Here is a 19,165-nt window from a genome sequence, read left to right on the forward strand (position 1 = left end):
AACAGGGTATTACTTTGTTGTTTAACGGTTTAGTTACTTAGGGTCGGGTTGTAATGGTTTGAAAGTGTACGGCCTATAAAAGCGAGCATTTCAATGTGTTGTTTTCTTTCTTGAGAAATGAGCGTTGATGGAAGGTCGGTATAGTCTACGTCCTTTTCAGAAACGAAGGATTTGTCCGGCATCCGTAGTCATTAGTCATAATTAGGCTTGGTTATTTTTCCACTGCAATTGAACGATTAAACTTGAAATTGCTTTAAAGAGAGAGCGGGGAATTAAAATGGGCTAAATCATAGCATTAACTTTCAATGACTAGAAAGCTCTCTCACAGTTTAACAGCGCATAGAGCTTAACATGCCACGTGAAACTTAATAATAATAATAGCTTATTTTACACAGTGTGAGGAAACATTAAGTGTTTTTAAGTGTTTTTTTTTTGTTTCACGAATTTGTTGTCATAGCTAACAGAGCAATATGAATATAGTAGGTGGTTAAATATTTTTTTTATTTTAGCTATGAGTTTGTTGTTTAATTGTATATACATTTGTTACACACATACTGTATGTTAGCATTTATTGAAGCTGATCTTTAAAACCGTCATGTTAATTGGTTGAATTTGTGCAGAAAAACTCCATTACTCATGGTGATGTACAGAAAATACAGCCTGATCTCATGAGCAAATGTAAGTATTTTACGTTTTGTCAGTTTAGTGAATTTGTACGAGTTCAGTCGTACGAAAATGTACGTTTTTAAAAAGGAGGCATGGCACCCAAACCCACCCCTAACCCCAAACGTCATTGGGATTACTCATGATGATGTACAGAAAATACAGCCTGATCTCACGAGTAAACGTAAGCGTTTTCCCTTTTGTCAGTTTAGTGGATTCGTATGAATTCAGTTGTACGAAAATGTATGATTTAAAGAGGCGTAGAACCCAACCCCATCCCTAACCCCAACCATCACTGGGTGATGAGCAAATCGTACTAAATTGTACGTATTAGATTGTACGAAGTCATATGAATTAGCCAATAAATTAAAAAGTTACGAATTGTTATGAGATTGCGTTGGAAAATACCACCAATTAAAGTCATATTATGAAATATACACCAGAAGCGAACATTTAGCTTTGCCCACTCACAAGGAGTATTTATGGAGGGTTCCAATGATGGTCTTCTGCACAATCCTCAAGTCAGAAGTCTTCCCCATGATTCTGAAACCTACTAGCCAGACTGAGACAATTTCAAGGCTTTGCATTAATTAGCGGGCTAGATTGAGACACGGACTACGTTTACATGGACATCAGTAATCGAATTATTTGCTTTAATCTAATTAAGAGAATAATAAGACTAAGGTGTTTACATGAGTATCTTTTTGAGTGTTAATTTCATGACCCTGTTTTACATGTTATAGCACATAATTCGATTAACGTCATCGTGCCACAGCCCTATCCTCATTTCCTCCGGAGTTTCATGCAATTTTAGGTTTTTAATTTTTAATTTGTGGACTTTAACTGCAGTTAGGCACTTTCACTTGCATTCACAAACATTTCCTACATGCCCTTCATGACAAACAATGTATTGGATGCAATAATAAACTGCTGGAGGTGTTGTTTTAATGAAAGTTCATACTCCATGCTGAATGGAAGACAAAAAAAACCTCCGCATTTCACGATGCAGGTGTCTATGGTCTCCACTGACTGGGTAAGTGCAAAGAGTTTCAAACAGGTGTGAGTGTGTGTGGACTATCCTGTCGCAAAAAAAAAAAAAAAAAAAAATGATAATAGTTTGATTAAGGTGTTTACATGTCTGTATTGCACTTCAGTAATGCGACTAAAATCGGCTACGCCACACATCTTAATTAGTTTTTTCTTTAGTTCGATTATGACTTTAATCTGAATAAATTAATCAAAAATTGCTGTTTACATGGTCGACTCTTAATCAGAGTATTGTCTTAATCGCATTAAAGTCTAATTATTGGTGTCCGTGTAACCGTAGTCACTGAGAGTTTACAATGTTGAACTTTGTCATGATATTCTAATTTTGTGAAAAACTGGATTTTTAATCCATAATCATTAAAGATAATTCATTTTAGATTCTGTTTTTTTGGATAGGTCCAAATCTCAAATCTCTCAAATTAGAGAGTATGATTTATTCAGATAAATTTGCATCGTATTTAACAGTTTGAGGTGGGTCAGTGGTTAGCACTGTCACCTCACAGCAAGAAGGTTCAGTCAGGCTGGGTCAGTTGATATTCTGTGTGGCATTTGCATGGTCTCCCGGTGTTAGCGTGTGTTTCCTCCTGGGGACTACAGTTTCTCCCACACTCCAAAGACATGCGCTATAGGTGAATTTAATAAACTAAATTGGCCGTAGTGTAAGTATGTGAGTGTGTTTCGGTGTTTCCTAGCACTGGGTTGTGGCCGGAAGAGCATCCACTGCATCAAACATATGCTGTAACAGTTAGCAACCCCTGATAAATAAGGGACTAAACTGAAGGAAAATAAATGAATGAACAGTTTGAGTCTCTGCACTTATTTGTTAATTGAGGGTTTGCTTATAAACACCTTGTTTAAAACTTTGTTCTTTTGTGTTTTCCCTCAAAAAATTTATTAATTTCTTTTAATCCAAAATATTTAATTTTATTAAATATTTTTTCAATTCACTTAGTTAATGGTGAATTTCTTTTCATTCGCTCTTTGGCCACACCTCACTTAAAAGCAGCTTCATCATATGCTCTGAAGTGTTCAGTTGTGTACAAGTGTACATTTCCTTTGTTTAAAATAACATGAGCCCACGTGACTTCTCCACTGTCTGTTTGGTATGAACGCTGAAGAATGCATCCCGTGTAATTAATGTAATTGCATCCTATGTAAGGGGATTCTGTGAGAGGGGCTTGTGTGCAATTAGCATTGATTACATGGTGAGGAATGTGAACAGCATGTACATGTGGCGTATGATTATAAAAGCAATCTGGCCTTTTTAAAATTCATTTTAAGTTTTTTTTTGATTATTTCTTTTAATATGAGGAGCATACAGTTTATCTCAAAATGCACCGAGGCACTCAAACATCTCATTATCAAATAAAATAGATGCTTTTACAGTTAAGGTCTCAGACTTTTGGATGTTGCTGGGCTTTCTACAATGTTTACACTTTTAGAAATAAGATAATTTGCTTAAAAAATATAATTTGCTTCACTTTTTCCTGTCTTTAAGGAAAGAGCCTTAAAGTCATGCATTTAGAGATGTTTTCCTGGTATGGAAGTGCTTTTGATCTGTTTTTTGGGAGTTTGGGTGTGCATGTCCTGATAGTTGCTGTAGGTAATCACGTGTCATAAATGGAAATAAGCTGGCTCAGAAATGAGCCGTAGCGCTCTGGTGCAGTTCAGCTTGTTATGGGAGTCTTATGTCTGTGATCAGATAGCTACCCTGACAATATCCAGACCCCTTTCTGTTTCCATTACATTGCGAGAGGGGGGATCCGGCACTTTAGCTCTACCCATTGGGTTCAGCAGTTGCTGAACTTGCTACAAAAGTTCAAACAGTCGACTCCAAAAGAGTTCAAAGGCACCAATTTTTTAAATACATCCATGCCTTCATACTCATAGTTGCACTACATTAGCCAAAGTTATCGAAGAGCTCCATGGCAGGATTTTGAAACTTAGGCCCGTTTTATGCTGCACACAAAGGCAGTGTATGTGGTGCTTATTTATTTTGGCACCCATGTTAACAAACTGCAGATTTCACTCAGTCTAAGTTGGTGCACAGAGTAGGTCTGACATCTTTGATGCTGATGAAGTGCGTTATTCGCAGCATTCATGAAAATCAACACGAAGTTAAGAGTAAAATGGACCTTTCTAGACATCTTTGTGAATGCACTACTTCATTAGAGAGGTCCATGTTTAGGAGTAATACACATAGACAGTGATTCACAATCAGAATAGTTCCTGTCCATGAATTACACCTACAGTATGTCACTAGAATTGTTTGGGAAACTTTAGAATTGCATAAATGGGATAAAATTCTTTGGCCAAGCAAACATTTAAATGTTAAACTTTCATACAAACACTACCGTTTCTTAGAATAAAAGAGCATCATTCATTCATTTTCTTTTCGGCTTAGTCCCTTTATTAATATAGGGTCACCACAGCAGAATGAACCACCAACTTACCCATCACCGGGAAACAGAATAATAGAGTATTAAATAAAAAAAGACTCCTATTTTTCGATTACATTTTGTTTGTTTAACTAATAACCAATAAATGCAGTAGCTATATATATATATATATATATATATATATATATATATATATATATATATATATATATATATATAATAAAAAAGACTCCTATTTTTCGATTACATTTTGTTTGCTTAACTAATAACCAAAAAATATTTATATTGTGATTCAAAACATGAAACTCTATCAGTGGGATTGAGAGATCAGCTCTGTGTCATTGAAATAGATAAAAAAAATGTAAATATCCCATAAGATCGCTGGTTTGCACCTACAATAACCATGAACTACAAATCCGCCTTCTTCTGGACTACATATGCATACATGCACTTCTCCCAGACACTCACGCCTGCTCACTCATCTAGCTTGATTACATTCGCACACCTGAGGACTTTCATAGACTGATTAACACACACTATTTAAGCCACACATTCACCCCTTCAGTTTGACGAGTCTTGTTAGCTGTACCAGTAACATTACAACGCGTTTATCCTTGTCTTGTTTATCCGTGCTTGGACCCTAGCCTTGTGTTTCCTGTTATCCTGTTTAGCAGCCTGCCTTATGACCTATTGCCTGTACCTTGATTACGACTCTAGATTTGCCCGCACATACCTGTTCATACCTGATTTGACTATTGCTGTTGTTGGTTATACCAATTGTTGGTGTTACTCCCCGTCGTTATATATATATATATAAAATAAAAAAGACTCCTATTTTTCGATTACATTTTGTTTGCTTAACTAATAAACAAAAAATATTTTTATTGTGATTCAAAACATGAAAGTCTATCAGTGGGATTGAGAGATCAGCTCTGTGTCATTGAAATAGATAAAAAAATATGCAAGTATGTTACCGATTTACTCCTATATAAGTCAAACAGATAAATCTGATTCAAACATACTATAAGCTAATGTGAGAGAAACTTCAGCATTGGCTAATACTAACAACTTTATTTCCTACTCCTTCCAAGATGGTTTTTTTATGTTTGTCATTTCTTAGTTTTCTTCCAGTAAAATTGTACAAGTATTAAATAAATAAAAAAGAAGTTGAGAGAGAGAGAGAGACAAAAAAGTGGAGGAGAATGAAAGAAAGGGCAGATGTCTCTGGAAATACTTGAGATGTGTGTTGTTGCTCGTCTGTCCAGAGCTCTGGGGAGCGTTTGGCTCAGGATGCCGCTTACACACTAATTACCTTATTACTGTAGCTCAGCAATATGGAACTGATCAGACTAGCTGCTCTTAGGAACAACTAGTTGTTATATCAGTGAGATTTACTCCTTTCAGAACAATGCAAACAGTAGTAACTGTGTCTGAAAGAAATGTTTTATCTATCTATCTATCTATCTGTCTGTCTGTCTGTCTGTCTGTCTGTCTGTCTGTCTGTCTGTCTGTCTGTCTGTCTGTCTGTCTGTCTGTCTGTCTGAGAGATTTTTTTTGATTGTTTATTTTTAAAACTATTTTGATTGGTAGTGAAAAAACATAGTCTGAAATAAGTCTCTGACTGTTAACTTATTTACATTTTTACTTTTTCTGGCAGAACTGCACCCATGCTTTGTATTTACAATTTAAAGCCCTCCTGTGAAATAATAATTCTTTAAAATTATTTCCTAAGCAGTTGAGATTTTTTTTCTACACATTTTAAACATAATAGTCATAACAACGAATTTCTTTAGTCTTTGTCATGATGGTCATAATATTTGATTTGTTATTCAGATTAAAATTCTTTTTTTTTTTTTATTGTTTTGCCACAAATTTCATAACCCTGATGTCAATGTTCAAAACTCTAGAAACAAAGCTCAAAACAGTCACTACTTTTAATGTAGGCTCTCCAGTGTTCAAAACGTTGCATGTTGCCTTCATTTATTTAGACAAGCCCTGCATTTGTAGGATCATTGGTTCACAAGTATAGAGGTAATAGTAGACAGTGGAATCACTGAACTAACTTCATTCAATCATAATGCTGATTTACTGTAAATAAAATCAAATAAATAAATAACAAATAAAAAAACAGAATAATAAAGTTAACAAAAGTGTTTCGCACTGCAGGCCCCCCTATCGACCTGCTGTCGATAGGAACATAGCTGACCTATGTCATGATATAAGGCAACACCCAAATTACATTTGGGAGTGAGGGCAATACAATTTACGGTTTGGACAGTATAAAATGAAAGACCTATGTAATGTCCTATGTAAAACAAAAGTGTGTGTGTGTGAGTATGAGTGTTCATATACAGCCATATATTGGCACCTATATAAATAACAGGTGAAAAATTTGTAGGTAAAATCTATAAACATAAAAGGTAATATATTTATCTGACATAAATCTACATAATTGTAATTCTAATGGTTAAAAAAAGGCATTTTTGCTATATTTTGACATCTATGACATATTTTATATGTGTGAATTCCATGTGAATTAATATGCCACATATGTCATTTGCATATATTTCCATATATCACATTTCTATTCGGGATCTGTGTTTCCATCAGTCTGGTCCTGTGGATTTGGCCACATTTTAGTAGTTTGAAATAATGGATGAGAAGAGAAATAGGCAGTAAAATAACAGAAAATGTACTGGCAGTTTGTTACAAAGTTTCTGTACACAAACCCAGAGAAAATATCACTGTAAACTATTAAAAATGTAAAAAAAAAAAAAAAAAAAGCTTCTCAAGGTTAAAAGTTGTTGGAAGAAAGATCAAGGAATTATTCGCTCAAAGAGTTATTTTTGCAGCTTGTTCAAGCTACTTATTTGAAAGAGCTGAAACAACACAATTGTGGAATTTTTTGAGGGAAAACTTTTATGGTCAGTTCACTTAGTAATAATAATAATAATTAATAATAATAATTTTATTATTAATAAAGACGTTATTTATTACATTAAATTAATCAATTTGTTTTGGGACAATAAATTATGTGGAACCTTGAATTTTTACAGCGCATAACGCAATTCAAAAGCATAAATTAAACGACGAATAAAATGATAAATAAAAACTTGTATCACAAAATACGGAAAACTGCCAATTTAAGGATTTTTTAGTTTGGACATGCATTTATAAACAATTACTAACAAACTAATTAAAAAGTTGTTAGAAGAAAGATAAAGGTCCCATAATGCAATTCAAAAGCATAAATAAACAATAAAAAATAAATAAAATAAAAACATGAATCATAAAATATGGAAAACTGCTAATTTAAGGATATTTTTTACAGTTTAGACATGCATTTACAAACAATTAAAACATTTAAGAGTTGCAGAAGGATCAAGGTCCCATAATGCAAATCAAAAACATAAATAAACCAGGAAAAATAAAAATAAAAGCATGAATCATAAAACACAGATTTGCTAATTTACAGATTGGTTTATTTACAGTTTGGACATGCGCTTACAAATAGTTAAAGCACATTTAAAAGTTGTTGGAAGAAAGATCAAAATCTCATAATGCAATTTAAAAGCATAAGTAAATAAGTAAAAAATACAAATAAAAACATGAATCTCAAAAAAAAAACAACTGAAAACTGCTCATTTACAGATTTGTTTATTTACAGTTTGGACATGCATTTACAGAATAAAGCACATGTATCATGATATTTGAGCTGGGTCTGGCGGATGGAGAACGGTGGGTTACCTGAGGAACAAACCTACATCTGGATCTGTTTCCTCCTCTGCTTTCCATCCACCTGTCTTTGATATACTGCGCCGTTTTAATCACCTTGCAGTGCTGAAGGCTGCACAACAAGCAGAACTCCCACAATACTCCACATACATAGCAAGGTGGTCCAGCGTTTTGAGCAAAAAAAAAGAAAAACTTTTTACCAAAAAAATGAGCCATGCTTACTGTATAAAAGCCTTCTTTTAACTGCAGTAAACAAGTCCATATAACCACATTTGTTTGATGCCCGCTAAATACGAGTGATAAAAGGTCCGTCATTGGTGTTTGACTGCTTGTTTGAATTAAAGATAATCTTGACCTCATTATGGTAATATTTTAACGAGTCTGTAATTGGAACATTTCCCTGCTGATTTAAAAGAGCGCCTTTTATAGTTCGGTACCCAGGGAAGCTGCGTGTTGGATCTTTTTTTACGAGGCTTTGCACGTCCGTCTATGTGATTAGAATAATTACGAGCTCTTTTTTTTTTTTTTTTTTTTTAAGGAAACACCACTTTGGCCGTTAGTAGTGATGTTTCAAATTGGGATGAAAGCTATAAAGATGACTGCACAATTAAACTCAAGCTTAGCAGTCACGCCATAGTGCTTTTTCGGCCTGTCAGTTTGTTATCGTTATTCTGTTTTGCTTTTCGCGGGACGATTTATCTAGCCATAAATGCTGATGAGAGAAACGTATGTCCATGTTGCAGTCAAAATAAATTTAAAGAACGAATGTGATGCCTGAACCGATCTAATGTGTGTGTGTGTGTGTTTTCATAAAGAAATGCCAAGACTAACCTATGATGATAGCTGCTTGTATTCATGCCCAGACAGAATCTTCATGTCTTTTTATGCATGTTTTCTGATTTTGGTTGGAAATCTGTGAAAAGATTTAAACTGTAGTAAAATATGCTTGATTTAATTGATACTATATTCATAAAATTGGCTAAAATAAGCTAGCATGATTTAATAAACATACTGTTGATGTCAAAATATTAGCCTTCCTATGTTTTTTCTTTTTTTGAATGTATCCCAAATTATGTTTAACAGAGCAAGACATTTTTTCACAGTATTTTCAATATTATTTTTTTTTGGAGAAAGTCTTAATTGTTTTATTTCGGCTACACACACAAAAAAAAGTTTAAAATAAAAAAAAACTATTTTAAGGTCAATATTACAAGGCCTCTTCAAGGTGCAGTATGTAAGTTTAACACCCAGTGGTTTAACTAGGTATTGCACACCTGGTTCAAAACACATGCAAGTGCAAGTGACTTCAACAATAGTGTGCCTGACTATCAAGCCTAACGACTAATTTAAGTTGTGTTCTAAATGAATGCAACAGCATACGATCCCAGGAATATTTTCCATATTAAAATAAGTTTTTGTCCTAACCAATACCTCAAATTGATATATTAGAAACAGCTTCTATTTCTTGTAGCTGTACAACAGGATAAACTGACAACGATCACCTCATGTGCTTTATTCAGTGTTAAATGCTAACAAAGTGAGTTTAATGTGCTTTCACATCTGTTAATTGATTCATTTGTTCCGAAACAGGGGTTAAAATTGTTACAATGTTGCTCTTTGTTTTTGGTGCAGTTCGCTTTCACACGGCAAAGTTTCTAAATGGACCAAAATAGCTAAAACAAGTCACATGTGAGTTAACTCTCCCTACATTGGTCATGGTTTATCTTGTCCCGCTCAGCTGTCATACGTCCTTATTTAGTTTATGGCAATGAGACATTATTAGCGAAAAGGTGTGCTTTCATTCTGAATGGTGACGCCCACAGGCATCCTCACCAGATAGAAATCAGAGGTAAGACTCCCTCATACCGAGTTCTTTGCTAGACTGCAGTTCGGTCAAAGTTCCTAACGGATAAACAGCTCTCATTATTAGTTCAGCAAGCTTTCACTTTCGTATTTAACATGAAACACACATTTACCGGTAGGAATGACATCCCGCCCTACTCATAATTCTTTCTTCATATAGCCAAATATGCCTGTTACAGTACATATCCATAATACCCTGTGATAGAGCCAGTCTCGGATCGTTTTGCTTTCTCACAACAATCGATCCGCTCCAGAGTTCGTTTCAATCGAGCCTAGACCACCTCATTCAGGCGATCTCATACCGATTGATTTGCCGGGGATCCAAACGCGATTGCTGGTTTCACATATGCCAAACGAACCGCACTAACTGGGCAAATGAGATGGGTTCCAAAACAAAAGTCTAGGTGTGAAAGCACCCTAAACGCCATTTTACATGACATTTATTGCCATATACTGTAAGCAGCAGCACATAGTAAAAAAAGTTTAAACTTAAACTGTAGACTCGGTGCAAACCGACACATATCAGTGATTCAGAATCTACAATTAATCATGTTAAAGAGGTTTAATATGTGCTACATTTTTTAGATCAGAATTGAAATTCTTAAAACTATCTGTTCTATCTTCACATCATTGTGTCAGTTGTGCACATCAGAAAAGCAGTTTCTCATCCCTGGTTACAATGTAACCTGCTCAGCTAATGTTTATGTTTGAAGTAATTAAATTATTTGCTAATCAATAACCTCACATGGAACTCTGAATCTGCGTCTCATTTCGGAGTCTGTTTTTGACTACCAGAAATCGCATTTCAGTCCCAGATGCATGCTTTGAGAGCCTTCCTGACTGAATAAATGAAAAATTCGTTGTTTTTCATGAAGGCAACCCAGATTGTTGAAATATAACTGGCTAAAGTGGCATTGGGCGACTTAATTGACCAAAACAAAGACAGACGTTCTGGCACACACAGTTTCAAAGCAGAATATGTGACTTTATAGCATTGTTTTTTAGATAAACAAGAATGTTCACGTAGCATGTTTCTTAAATATCTGCTAACATTATGATCTTTATATGTTTTATAAGAGTGAAAAACTTACATGCAGCACATTCAAGCATTTGTCTTCATATTGTCTACAGGACAAACTATTGTTACAAAGCCTTTTAATGTCACTTTAAGCTGAATAGTATCTTAAAATATCTTGTCAAATATTATTTACTGTCATCATGGCAAAGATAAAATAAATCAGTTATTAGAAATGAGTTATTAAAACTATTATGTTTAGAAATGTGTTGAAAAAATCTTGGCGACATGGTGGCGCAGTAAGTAGTGCTGTCACATCACAGCTAGAAGGTTGCTGGTTCGAGCCTCGGCTGGGTCAGTTGGTGGTTCCGTGTGGACTTTGCCACCATTCGCGTGGGTTTCTCCGGGTGCTCCGGTTTCCCCCACAGTCCTAAGACATGCAGTACAGGTAAATTGGTTAAGCTAAATTAGTCGTAGAGTGGATGAGTGTGTATGGGTGTTTCCCAGAGATGGGTTGCAGCTGGAAGGGCATCCGCTGTGTAAAACATATGCTGGATAAGTTGACGGTTCATTCTGCTGTGGCGACCTCAGATTAATAATGGAACTAAGCTGAAAAGAAAATGAATGAATGAATGAAAAAATCTCTCTATTAAACAGAAATCAGGGAAAAATATACATGGGGACTAATAATTTAGGAGGGCTAATAATTCTGAATTTAAATGTATATAGTGTGCAAGGGCTTTGAAATTGTTTGAAAGTCTTCCTAAAATGAAGTACAGAGTTAATTTGGCATGTGAATTCTTGATTATTGTGGCTAACTGAAAACAATGGAGGATCCACATGCTTATAAATGTCCCTTTGCGGAGAATCTCTCATCACTGACATGATGGGGCTCCCCGTGCGCCTCTCTTGGTTTCATCTGCTTCCCTTTAAGCACAGGAAATGAAGTCAAAGGGTAGCGAAATATTTGTGTTTATTTTTGCTGCTCTTAACAGATAGAGTTTCCAAACATTCACCAACGGCTGTCTATTAGCATAGTCTGAATTATCATGTCTGTCTGTCCGTCTGTCTGTCTAGCAGATGTAAAACATGGACACTGACTTTGATGCTCTCTGTTTTGTATTTTTCTTAAAGTGCTCTGTTTGAATGTTGTTGTTGTTTTAATGGTCTGTTATCAAAGTTTTCCCAAATTTATTCTGTCATGGGTTTTCCTGTAATAAAGTATTTTCTAAAATAATTTTTGTAAACATAATAAACAAACAAACAAACAAACAAACAAACAAATTAATTAATGAATTAATGTTTGTTATAAATAAATAAATGTAGTGTGTTTCCAAACATTATTACATTTTGTAATAATTTTTGGAGGGAACATTATTTTTATTTTTTTAATATATATCATATATGATATTTTTATATTATTATTATTATTATTATTATTATTATTATTATTATTATGTATTGTTAATAATAACAGTAATAATAAAACTAATGATAATAATAATAATCACTATTTGTATTACTATTATTATTTTATATTATATATTTTCATATTATTATTATAGATTTTTATATTATTATTATTATTGTTATATATTGTTAATAATAACACTAATAATAAAACAATAATGATAATAATAATCATAATTTCTATTCACATTACTATTATGATTATGATTATTATTAATTTATATTATACTAATTATTATTATTAATATTTTATTTAATAAATATATTACTATTCTTTATGTATTCTTATATATATATATATATATATAATATTATTAATATTTTATTTTCTTTATTTATTATTATTATTTATTAATTATTATTGTTAATAATAATATTTTTTATTTAATGTTTATAACAGTTATTATTATTAATATTATTATCATTATTAATATTATTATTTTTACATTTAAAAAATATGCAAAATTTTAATGTTTATCAAATTTTTGTACAACCTTAATAATAAATAAATAAATATATATATATATATATATATATATATATATATATATATATATATATATATGAAATCATTACTAATTGCTGTTTTAGGTTTGTTTTAGACTCCTGCCATACTAATAGAATATAAATAATAAAAATAATAGTTGAAATGCATCTAATTATTGTAAAGACCTTTTAACATTTTTAAAGACTTAAATGTAAATGGACACTGTGCAAAAAAAAAAATGAAGTATCAATGTTACAGCTGTGTTTGGCTTTTTCCCAGCCAGGTCTTTAGACAAACTCTACAACTTTGCCGACTGCGCAGGACTGCACCTGATCTTCGGCCTGAATGCCTTGCACAGAAACCCAGACAACTCGTGGAATGCAACCAGTGCTCTGAGTCTGCTCAAATACAGCGCCGGCAAAAAATACAACATCTCCTGGGAGCTCGGCAATGGTGAGTCCTGACTGAAATTATTCTTTCAGCTTTCATGCATCTACCAAAGATAAAAGAAAACAGCCATTAATTTATTTGCATGCACTAAGAAACATGACATGTTGTCCCATCACAAACTGATTATGTCTAACCCAGCATTTTTAACAGCGTGTGAATGTGTAAACTAATAGTTGCAAGGTGGATTTTTTTCAGAAACTGAAGATGTGGTAGTCTTTTCTTTCCAGTTAGGACATTTATCTGATTAAAACAGCTTCATTATGATATACTACAACAACTTAATTTTGTCCGTTGGTTGGATTACTGGATGGTTGTGGTTTGCTAGGTGAATCCCATGGTTTACAATGCCCTTGTAAACACATTATTAGAGGGGAGCTGTTGTTAAAGAGGGAGAGGTAGTTATTTTGATTAACCCTTAAATTTCTAATAGTTTCAATGTTGCATACACTGCAAAAACACACTGTAATTTTGTGATGCTTTCCATTAATTTACAGTTATGAATTTCATAATAGAATTCGATTTTAGATGTTGAAAATTTAACTCTGCTGTGCAATATGAATATATATACAGTTGAAGTCAGAACTATTAGCCCGCCTTTGATTTTTTTTTCTTTTTTTAAATATTTCCTAAATTGTGTATAACAGAGCAAGAAAACTTTCACCGTAAGTCTGATAATATTTTTTCTTCCGGAGAAAGTCTTATTTGTTTTATATTTGCTAGATTAAAAACAGTTATTAATTTTTTAAACACCATTTTAAGGACAATATTATTAGCCCATTTAACTATCTACAGAACAAACCATCGTTATACATTAACTTGACTAATTACCCTAACCTGCCAATTAAACTAATTAACCAAATTAAGCCTTTAAATATCACTTTAAGCTGTATAGAAGTGTCTTGAAAAATATCTAGTCAAATATTATTTACTGTCATCATGGCAAAGATAAAATAAATCATTGATTAGGAATGAGTTATTAAAACTTTTATGTTTAGAAATGTGTTGAAAAAATATGCTCTCCGTTAAACAGAAATTGGGGAAAAAATAAACAGGGAGTCTAATAATTCAGGGGGGGGCTAATAATTCTGACTTCAACTATATATATATATATATATATATATATATATATATATATATATATATATATATATATATAACAAACACACACACACAGTTAAAGTCAGATTATTATACAAACTTTCACACATTCACACACACACACACTCATACACCACTGACAGTTTAGTTTATTCAGTTCACCTATAGTGGATGTCTTTGGACTGTAGGGGAAACCGGAGGACCCGGAGGAAACCTACACCAACACAGGGAGAACATGCAAACTCCACACAAAAATGTTAGCTGGCCCAGCCCATACTTAAACCAGCGACCTTCTTGCTTTTTCAGTCGACAATGCTAACCTCTGAGCCACGTGCTATCATTATTGGGATATGAGATGACTTATATGGTGATATGAGATTTTTGTTATATCCAGACAATAAAATAAAAAGTGCTGTCTGTTTGTAATTGGGTGTTTGTACTGTAATTTACAACACCTATCCAAAAAATATATCAGTTAAAAATGTCAATAAAAGTAAATTTTCTGAACTTTTCAACATCAGTTGTTGGAGGAAAGATCAAGGTCCCATAAAGCAATTCAAAAGCATAAATTAAAGAAGAAAAAAAAGAATCACAAAAGGAAACTTAAATCACATAAATAAATAATTGGATGGATGAAAGGGTGGACGGACGAATGGATGGATGGATAGGTGGGTGGATGAAAGGAAGGAAGAAAGGGAGGAAGGAAGGAATAAAGTCTTTAGTCACCCGGACCTATATATCTGGCTTAAATAGATCACAGACTGCTTAAATTGCATAATGTTCTCCTGATATTTTAATATCAATTTCGTAAGCATAAAATAAAGCATATTTCATTGCCTTATGGAACTTTGAAGTGTTCAGTTCAACATAGAAGGGCTCAATTTGAGATCACCCAATATTACACTATTACAGTACACGCATGGTGCCAGTATATTCATTCATTCATTTTCTTGTCGACTTAGTCCCTTTATTAATCTGGGGTCGCCACAGCGGAATGAATCCAGCACGTTTTTACGCAGCAGATGCCCTTCTAGCCGCAACCCATCTCTGGGAAACATCCACACACACTCATTCACACACACACACACACTCAAACACTACGGACAATTTAGCCTATTCCATTCACCTGTACTGCATGTCTTTAGACTGTGGGGGAAACCGGAGCGCCCGGAGGAAACCCACGCGAATGCAGGGAGAACATGCAAACTCCACACAGAAATGCCAACTGAGCCGAGGCTCGAACCAGCGACCTTCTTGCTGTGAGGCGACAGCACTACCTACTGCGCAACTACGTCGCCAGTGCCAGTATATACATTTTAAAAATTAAATTAGAAAACAATCATTCCTTTACAGTTGATTTATCTTTTCTTGTTATATTGTTCTATATTATTTTTTTAGTAATGCTAGTAGGATGATGTCTAGCTTATAAAATAATAAAGGCACAGGTTAGTGAATAGCTGGACACCTGCTTTTAAGAATTAAAGATTATGAAGATTAAGAAATATAAATGTGAAAATGATAAACTGATGCCACACAGCAATACATTGCATCACATTAAATTTCTCATTAGTATTTAGAAAATAATATGGACAAAACCAGACCAAGAAACATAAAAAAGATGCGATTAATTGGTGAAATCAAATCACATTGCAAACAAAATACTGTATGAAACACTATAAAGCTTTGTTTTTTGGATTTACCCAAAATTTGAAGGAAAAATGTTAAATTTGAGGGAAGACCCATAAATTCATGGCTACATTTCTGGTGTCTTCTCATTGACTGCTTCCACTTGAGCCACTTAAAGCGTTTGATGTACGATCACCCACAGGCTTTAAAAAGCGTCAGCTGGAAAAGATGAGAATTTTTACCCAGCATGTTGTTTTTCAGCATGGTTTATCAAAGCAGTATGTACCGGCACAGTCTGGAAAAACTACTACTCACATGGCCAATTCAAGAAGCTCCGGTCATTATTGCATCATTCCACCTCTTCATATAAAATTAATCCCATTCAGACAGAGAGACCAGTTCACAAAGCAGAATCCAATAGGACACCTGGTGATTTTGTAATCTGCTCTAAGCACTTATTCATCTATTGTCCTGTGCCAGACATGCTGCAAATTGCCCCATTCATGTTGTCCTTGTATCAAATGTCTCTCTATAAACATTAACAGAGTGTAAAACCTTTGCCTTGAATAAATTATTATCTTTTATGGAATTACATTGAACATAAGCTGTTATTGACAACATGTGCAGCCTGCACACTTCCAAATCCAGTGCTAAACCTATAAAAATACCAGAGACCGCTTTGAGAATGTACACAGACCATATATTGTCATAATCGTTTGTTTATTGGCCACACATTGCATGTGTCAAAACGTTACTAGCTGTTTCCATAGAAAAACTGCAGGCGTACAGATTGCTTCTATTGCTTTGAGGCTTTCATACGAGACTGAAGAAAGCTCAGAGCAATCTGTCATGGAATGAACGAATGAATGTTATCATCATTTAATATCTGTCACATGTTATCAGAGTAGAAGTTGTTCTCATGGCAGAATCTTTACATTTAAAGGGACCCTTTTTTTTACGTAAGCAAATTTAACAACTCGAATTAAATAACTGAGTTTTACCAGTTTTGAATCCATTTAGCTGATCTCCAAAGCATTTCAGCCGAGCTTAGCATAGATAATTGAATCTGATTAGACCGTTAGCATCTCACTCAAAAATGACCAGTGTTTCCATCATTTTTTTTATTTAATGCTTGACTCTTGTGTAGTTATATTGTTTATTAAGACAAAAAGTTGACTTTCTAGGCCAATATAACTAGGAACTTTTTGAATTTGAATTTGCTACACGACATTTAGAGAATTACATTATATATAGTATGGTTTGAGTAGTACGAATGAAATTCAGATGGTCTATTCTTTTGCCATTATTACATGACTTACACTCACCGGCCACTTTATTAGGTACACCTGTGCAACTGCTCATTAACGCAAATTTCTAATCATTCAATCACATGGCAGCTTCCCAATGCATTTAGGCATGTAGACATGGTCAAGATGATCTGCTGCAGTTTAAACAGCATCAGGATAGGGAAGAAAGGTGATTTAATGACTTTGAATGTGGCATGGTTGTTGGTGCCACACAGGCTGGTCTGAGTATTTCAGAAAGATTTTTCACACACAGTTGTCTCTAGGGTTTACAGAGAATGGTCCGAAAAAGAGAAAATATCCAGTGATCTAGTTGTGTGGGTGCAAATGCCTTGTTGATGCCAGAGGTCAGAGGAGAATGGCCAGACTGGTTCGAGGTGATAGAAAGGCAACAGTAACTCAAATTACATCCGAAGTCTGCAGAAGAGCATCTCTGAACACACAGCACATAGAACATTGAGTCAGATGAGCTATAGCAAGTGAAGACCACACCAGGTGCCACTCCTGTTAGCTAAGAACAGGAAACTGAGGCTACAATTCACACAGGCTCACCAAAATTGGACAATAGAAGATTGGAATAACATTGCCTGGTCTGATGAGTCTCGATTTCTGTTGCTACATTCGGAGTTTAGGGTCAGAATTTGGCATCAACAACATGAAAGCATGGATTCGTCCTGCCTTGTATCAATGGTTCCGGCTGGTGGTGGTGGTATAATGCTGTTGGGATATTTTCTTGGCACACTTTGGGCCCATCAGCACCAATTGAGCATCGTGTCAACACCACAGCCGTCCTGAGTATTGATGCTGACCATATCTATCCCTTTATGACCACAGTGTACCCATTTTCTTATGACTACTTCCAGCAGTATAACATGCCATGTCATAAAGCGGAAATCATCTCAGACTGGTTTCTTGAACATGACAAATGAGTTCACTGTACTCAATGGCCTCCAAAGTCACCAGAGCTCAATCCAATAGAGCACCTTTGGGATGTGAAGGAATGGGAGATTCACATCATCCATGTGCAGCCTACAAATCTGCAGCAACTGTGTGATGCTACCATGTCAATATGGACCAAAATCTCTGAGGAATATTTCAGTACCTTGTTGAATCTATGCCACGAAGGATTAGACAGTTCTGAAAGCAAAAGAGGTTTCAACCTGTTACTAATTAGGTGTACCTAATAAAGTGGCCAGGAGATCATCACAGTAGATAATCTCAGTAGATTAGCAGTTTCTGAAATACTCAGACCAGCCCATCTAGCACCAACAACCACGTTCAAAGTCACTTAAATCACCTTTCTTCTCCATTCTGATGCTCAGTTTCTTCGTCTTAACCATGTCTACATGCCTAAATGCATTGAGTTGCTGCCATGTGATTGGGTGATAAATAATTTGCGTTAACAAGCAGTTGGCCAGGTGTTCCTAATAAAGTGGCCAGTGAGTGTATATGAATATACTGGATTTATTAATAAACTTCTTGACTATTATGCCAGAATAAGAGGATAGTTCCTGGCCATATTGGCCTAGAAAAGAGCAGTTATTAATTTTTAGTTGGTATTAGTGCATGATGTAACTTGGTAACCGTGTTCAAGGTATATGGAAAAGTCGAGGTTTTAAAACCATCAAAATTTTCTACTATACTGTTCCTAAGATATGAGTACAATTTTTTTAATCAACTTTTTTGTTGTTTTTTAGGACAGCAGTATATCCAAAGCCATCAAAAGATGCCATTTTAAATAGTAAAAATAATCAGTGTTTTTGAAACAAGTGAAGACAGCAGAAGTCAATGATTCATTTGAATTATTTAGCCTGACATGTTTACTATAACAAACTATTTTAAATGTTTTTCAAATTAAAATATATTGTGTACAAAGGGGGAAAAGTTTTTTTTTTTTTTTTATCCAGACATTTAAAAAGAATATATTTTAGAGCAGTAATCACAATACCGTGATACCATGAAACAGTGATATTTATATCCAAGGTAATCATACCGTCAGAATCTTATA

At 34.3% G+C, this 19,165-nt stretch overlaps 1 protein-coding gene across 14 annotated transcripts in view; it reads left to right on the forward strand.

The window, feature by feature from the left end:
* The window catches only part of hpse2 (heparanase 2), a 200,682-nt gene that overhangs the window by 79,893 nt on the left and 101,624 nt on the right, over positions 1 to 19,165 (forward strand). For 10 of the 14 annotated variants that reach the window (XR_012388878.1, XR_011006025.2, XR_012388877.1 and 7 more), the window contains one exon: positions 12,959 to 13,132. Coding sequence is in view for 5 of the 14 variants with exons in the window: in XM_073920267.1 (XP_073776368.1) it covers positions 12,959 to 13,132 (174 nt within the window). In the remaining 9 variants the exon portion in view is untranslated. The remainder of the gene's footprint in view (positions 1 to 12,958; positions 13,133 to 19,165) is intronic. The other 4 variants (XM_073920274.1, XM_073920275.1, XM_073920272.1 and 1 more) reach the window with 1 other exon arrangement.

Source organism: Danio rerio, chromosome 13 (assembly GCF_049306965.1).
Source record: "Danio rerio strain Tuebingen ecotype United States chromosome 13, GRCz12tu, whole genome shotgun sequence".
Taxonomy (NCBI): domain Eukaryota; kingdom Metazoa; phylum Chordata; class Actinopteri; order Cypriniformes; family Danionidae; genus Danio; species Danio rerio.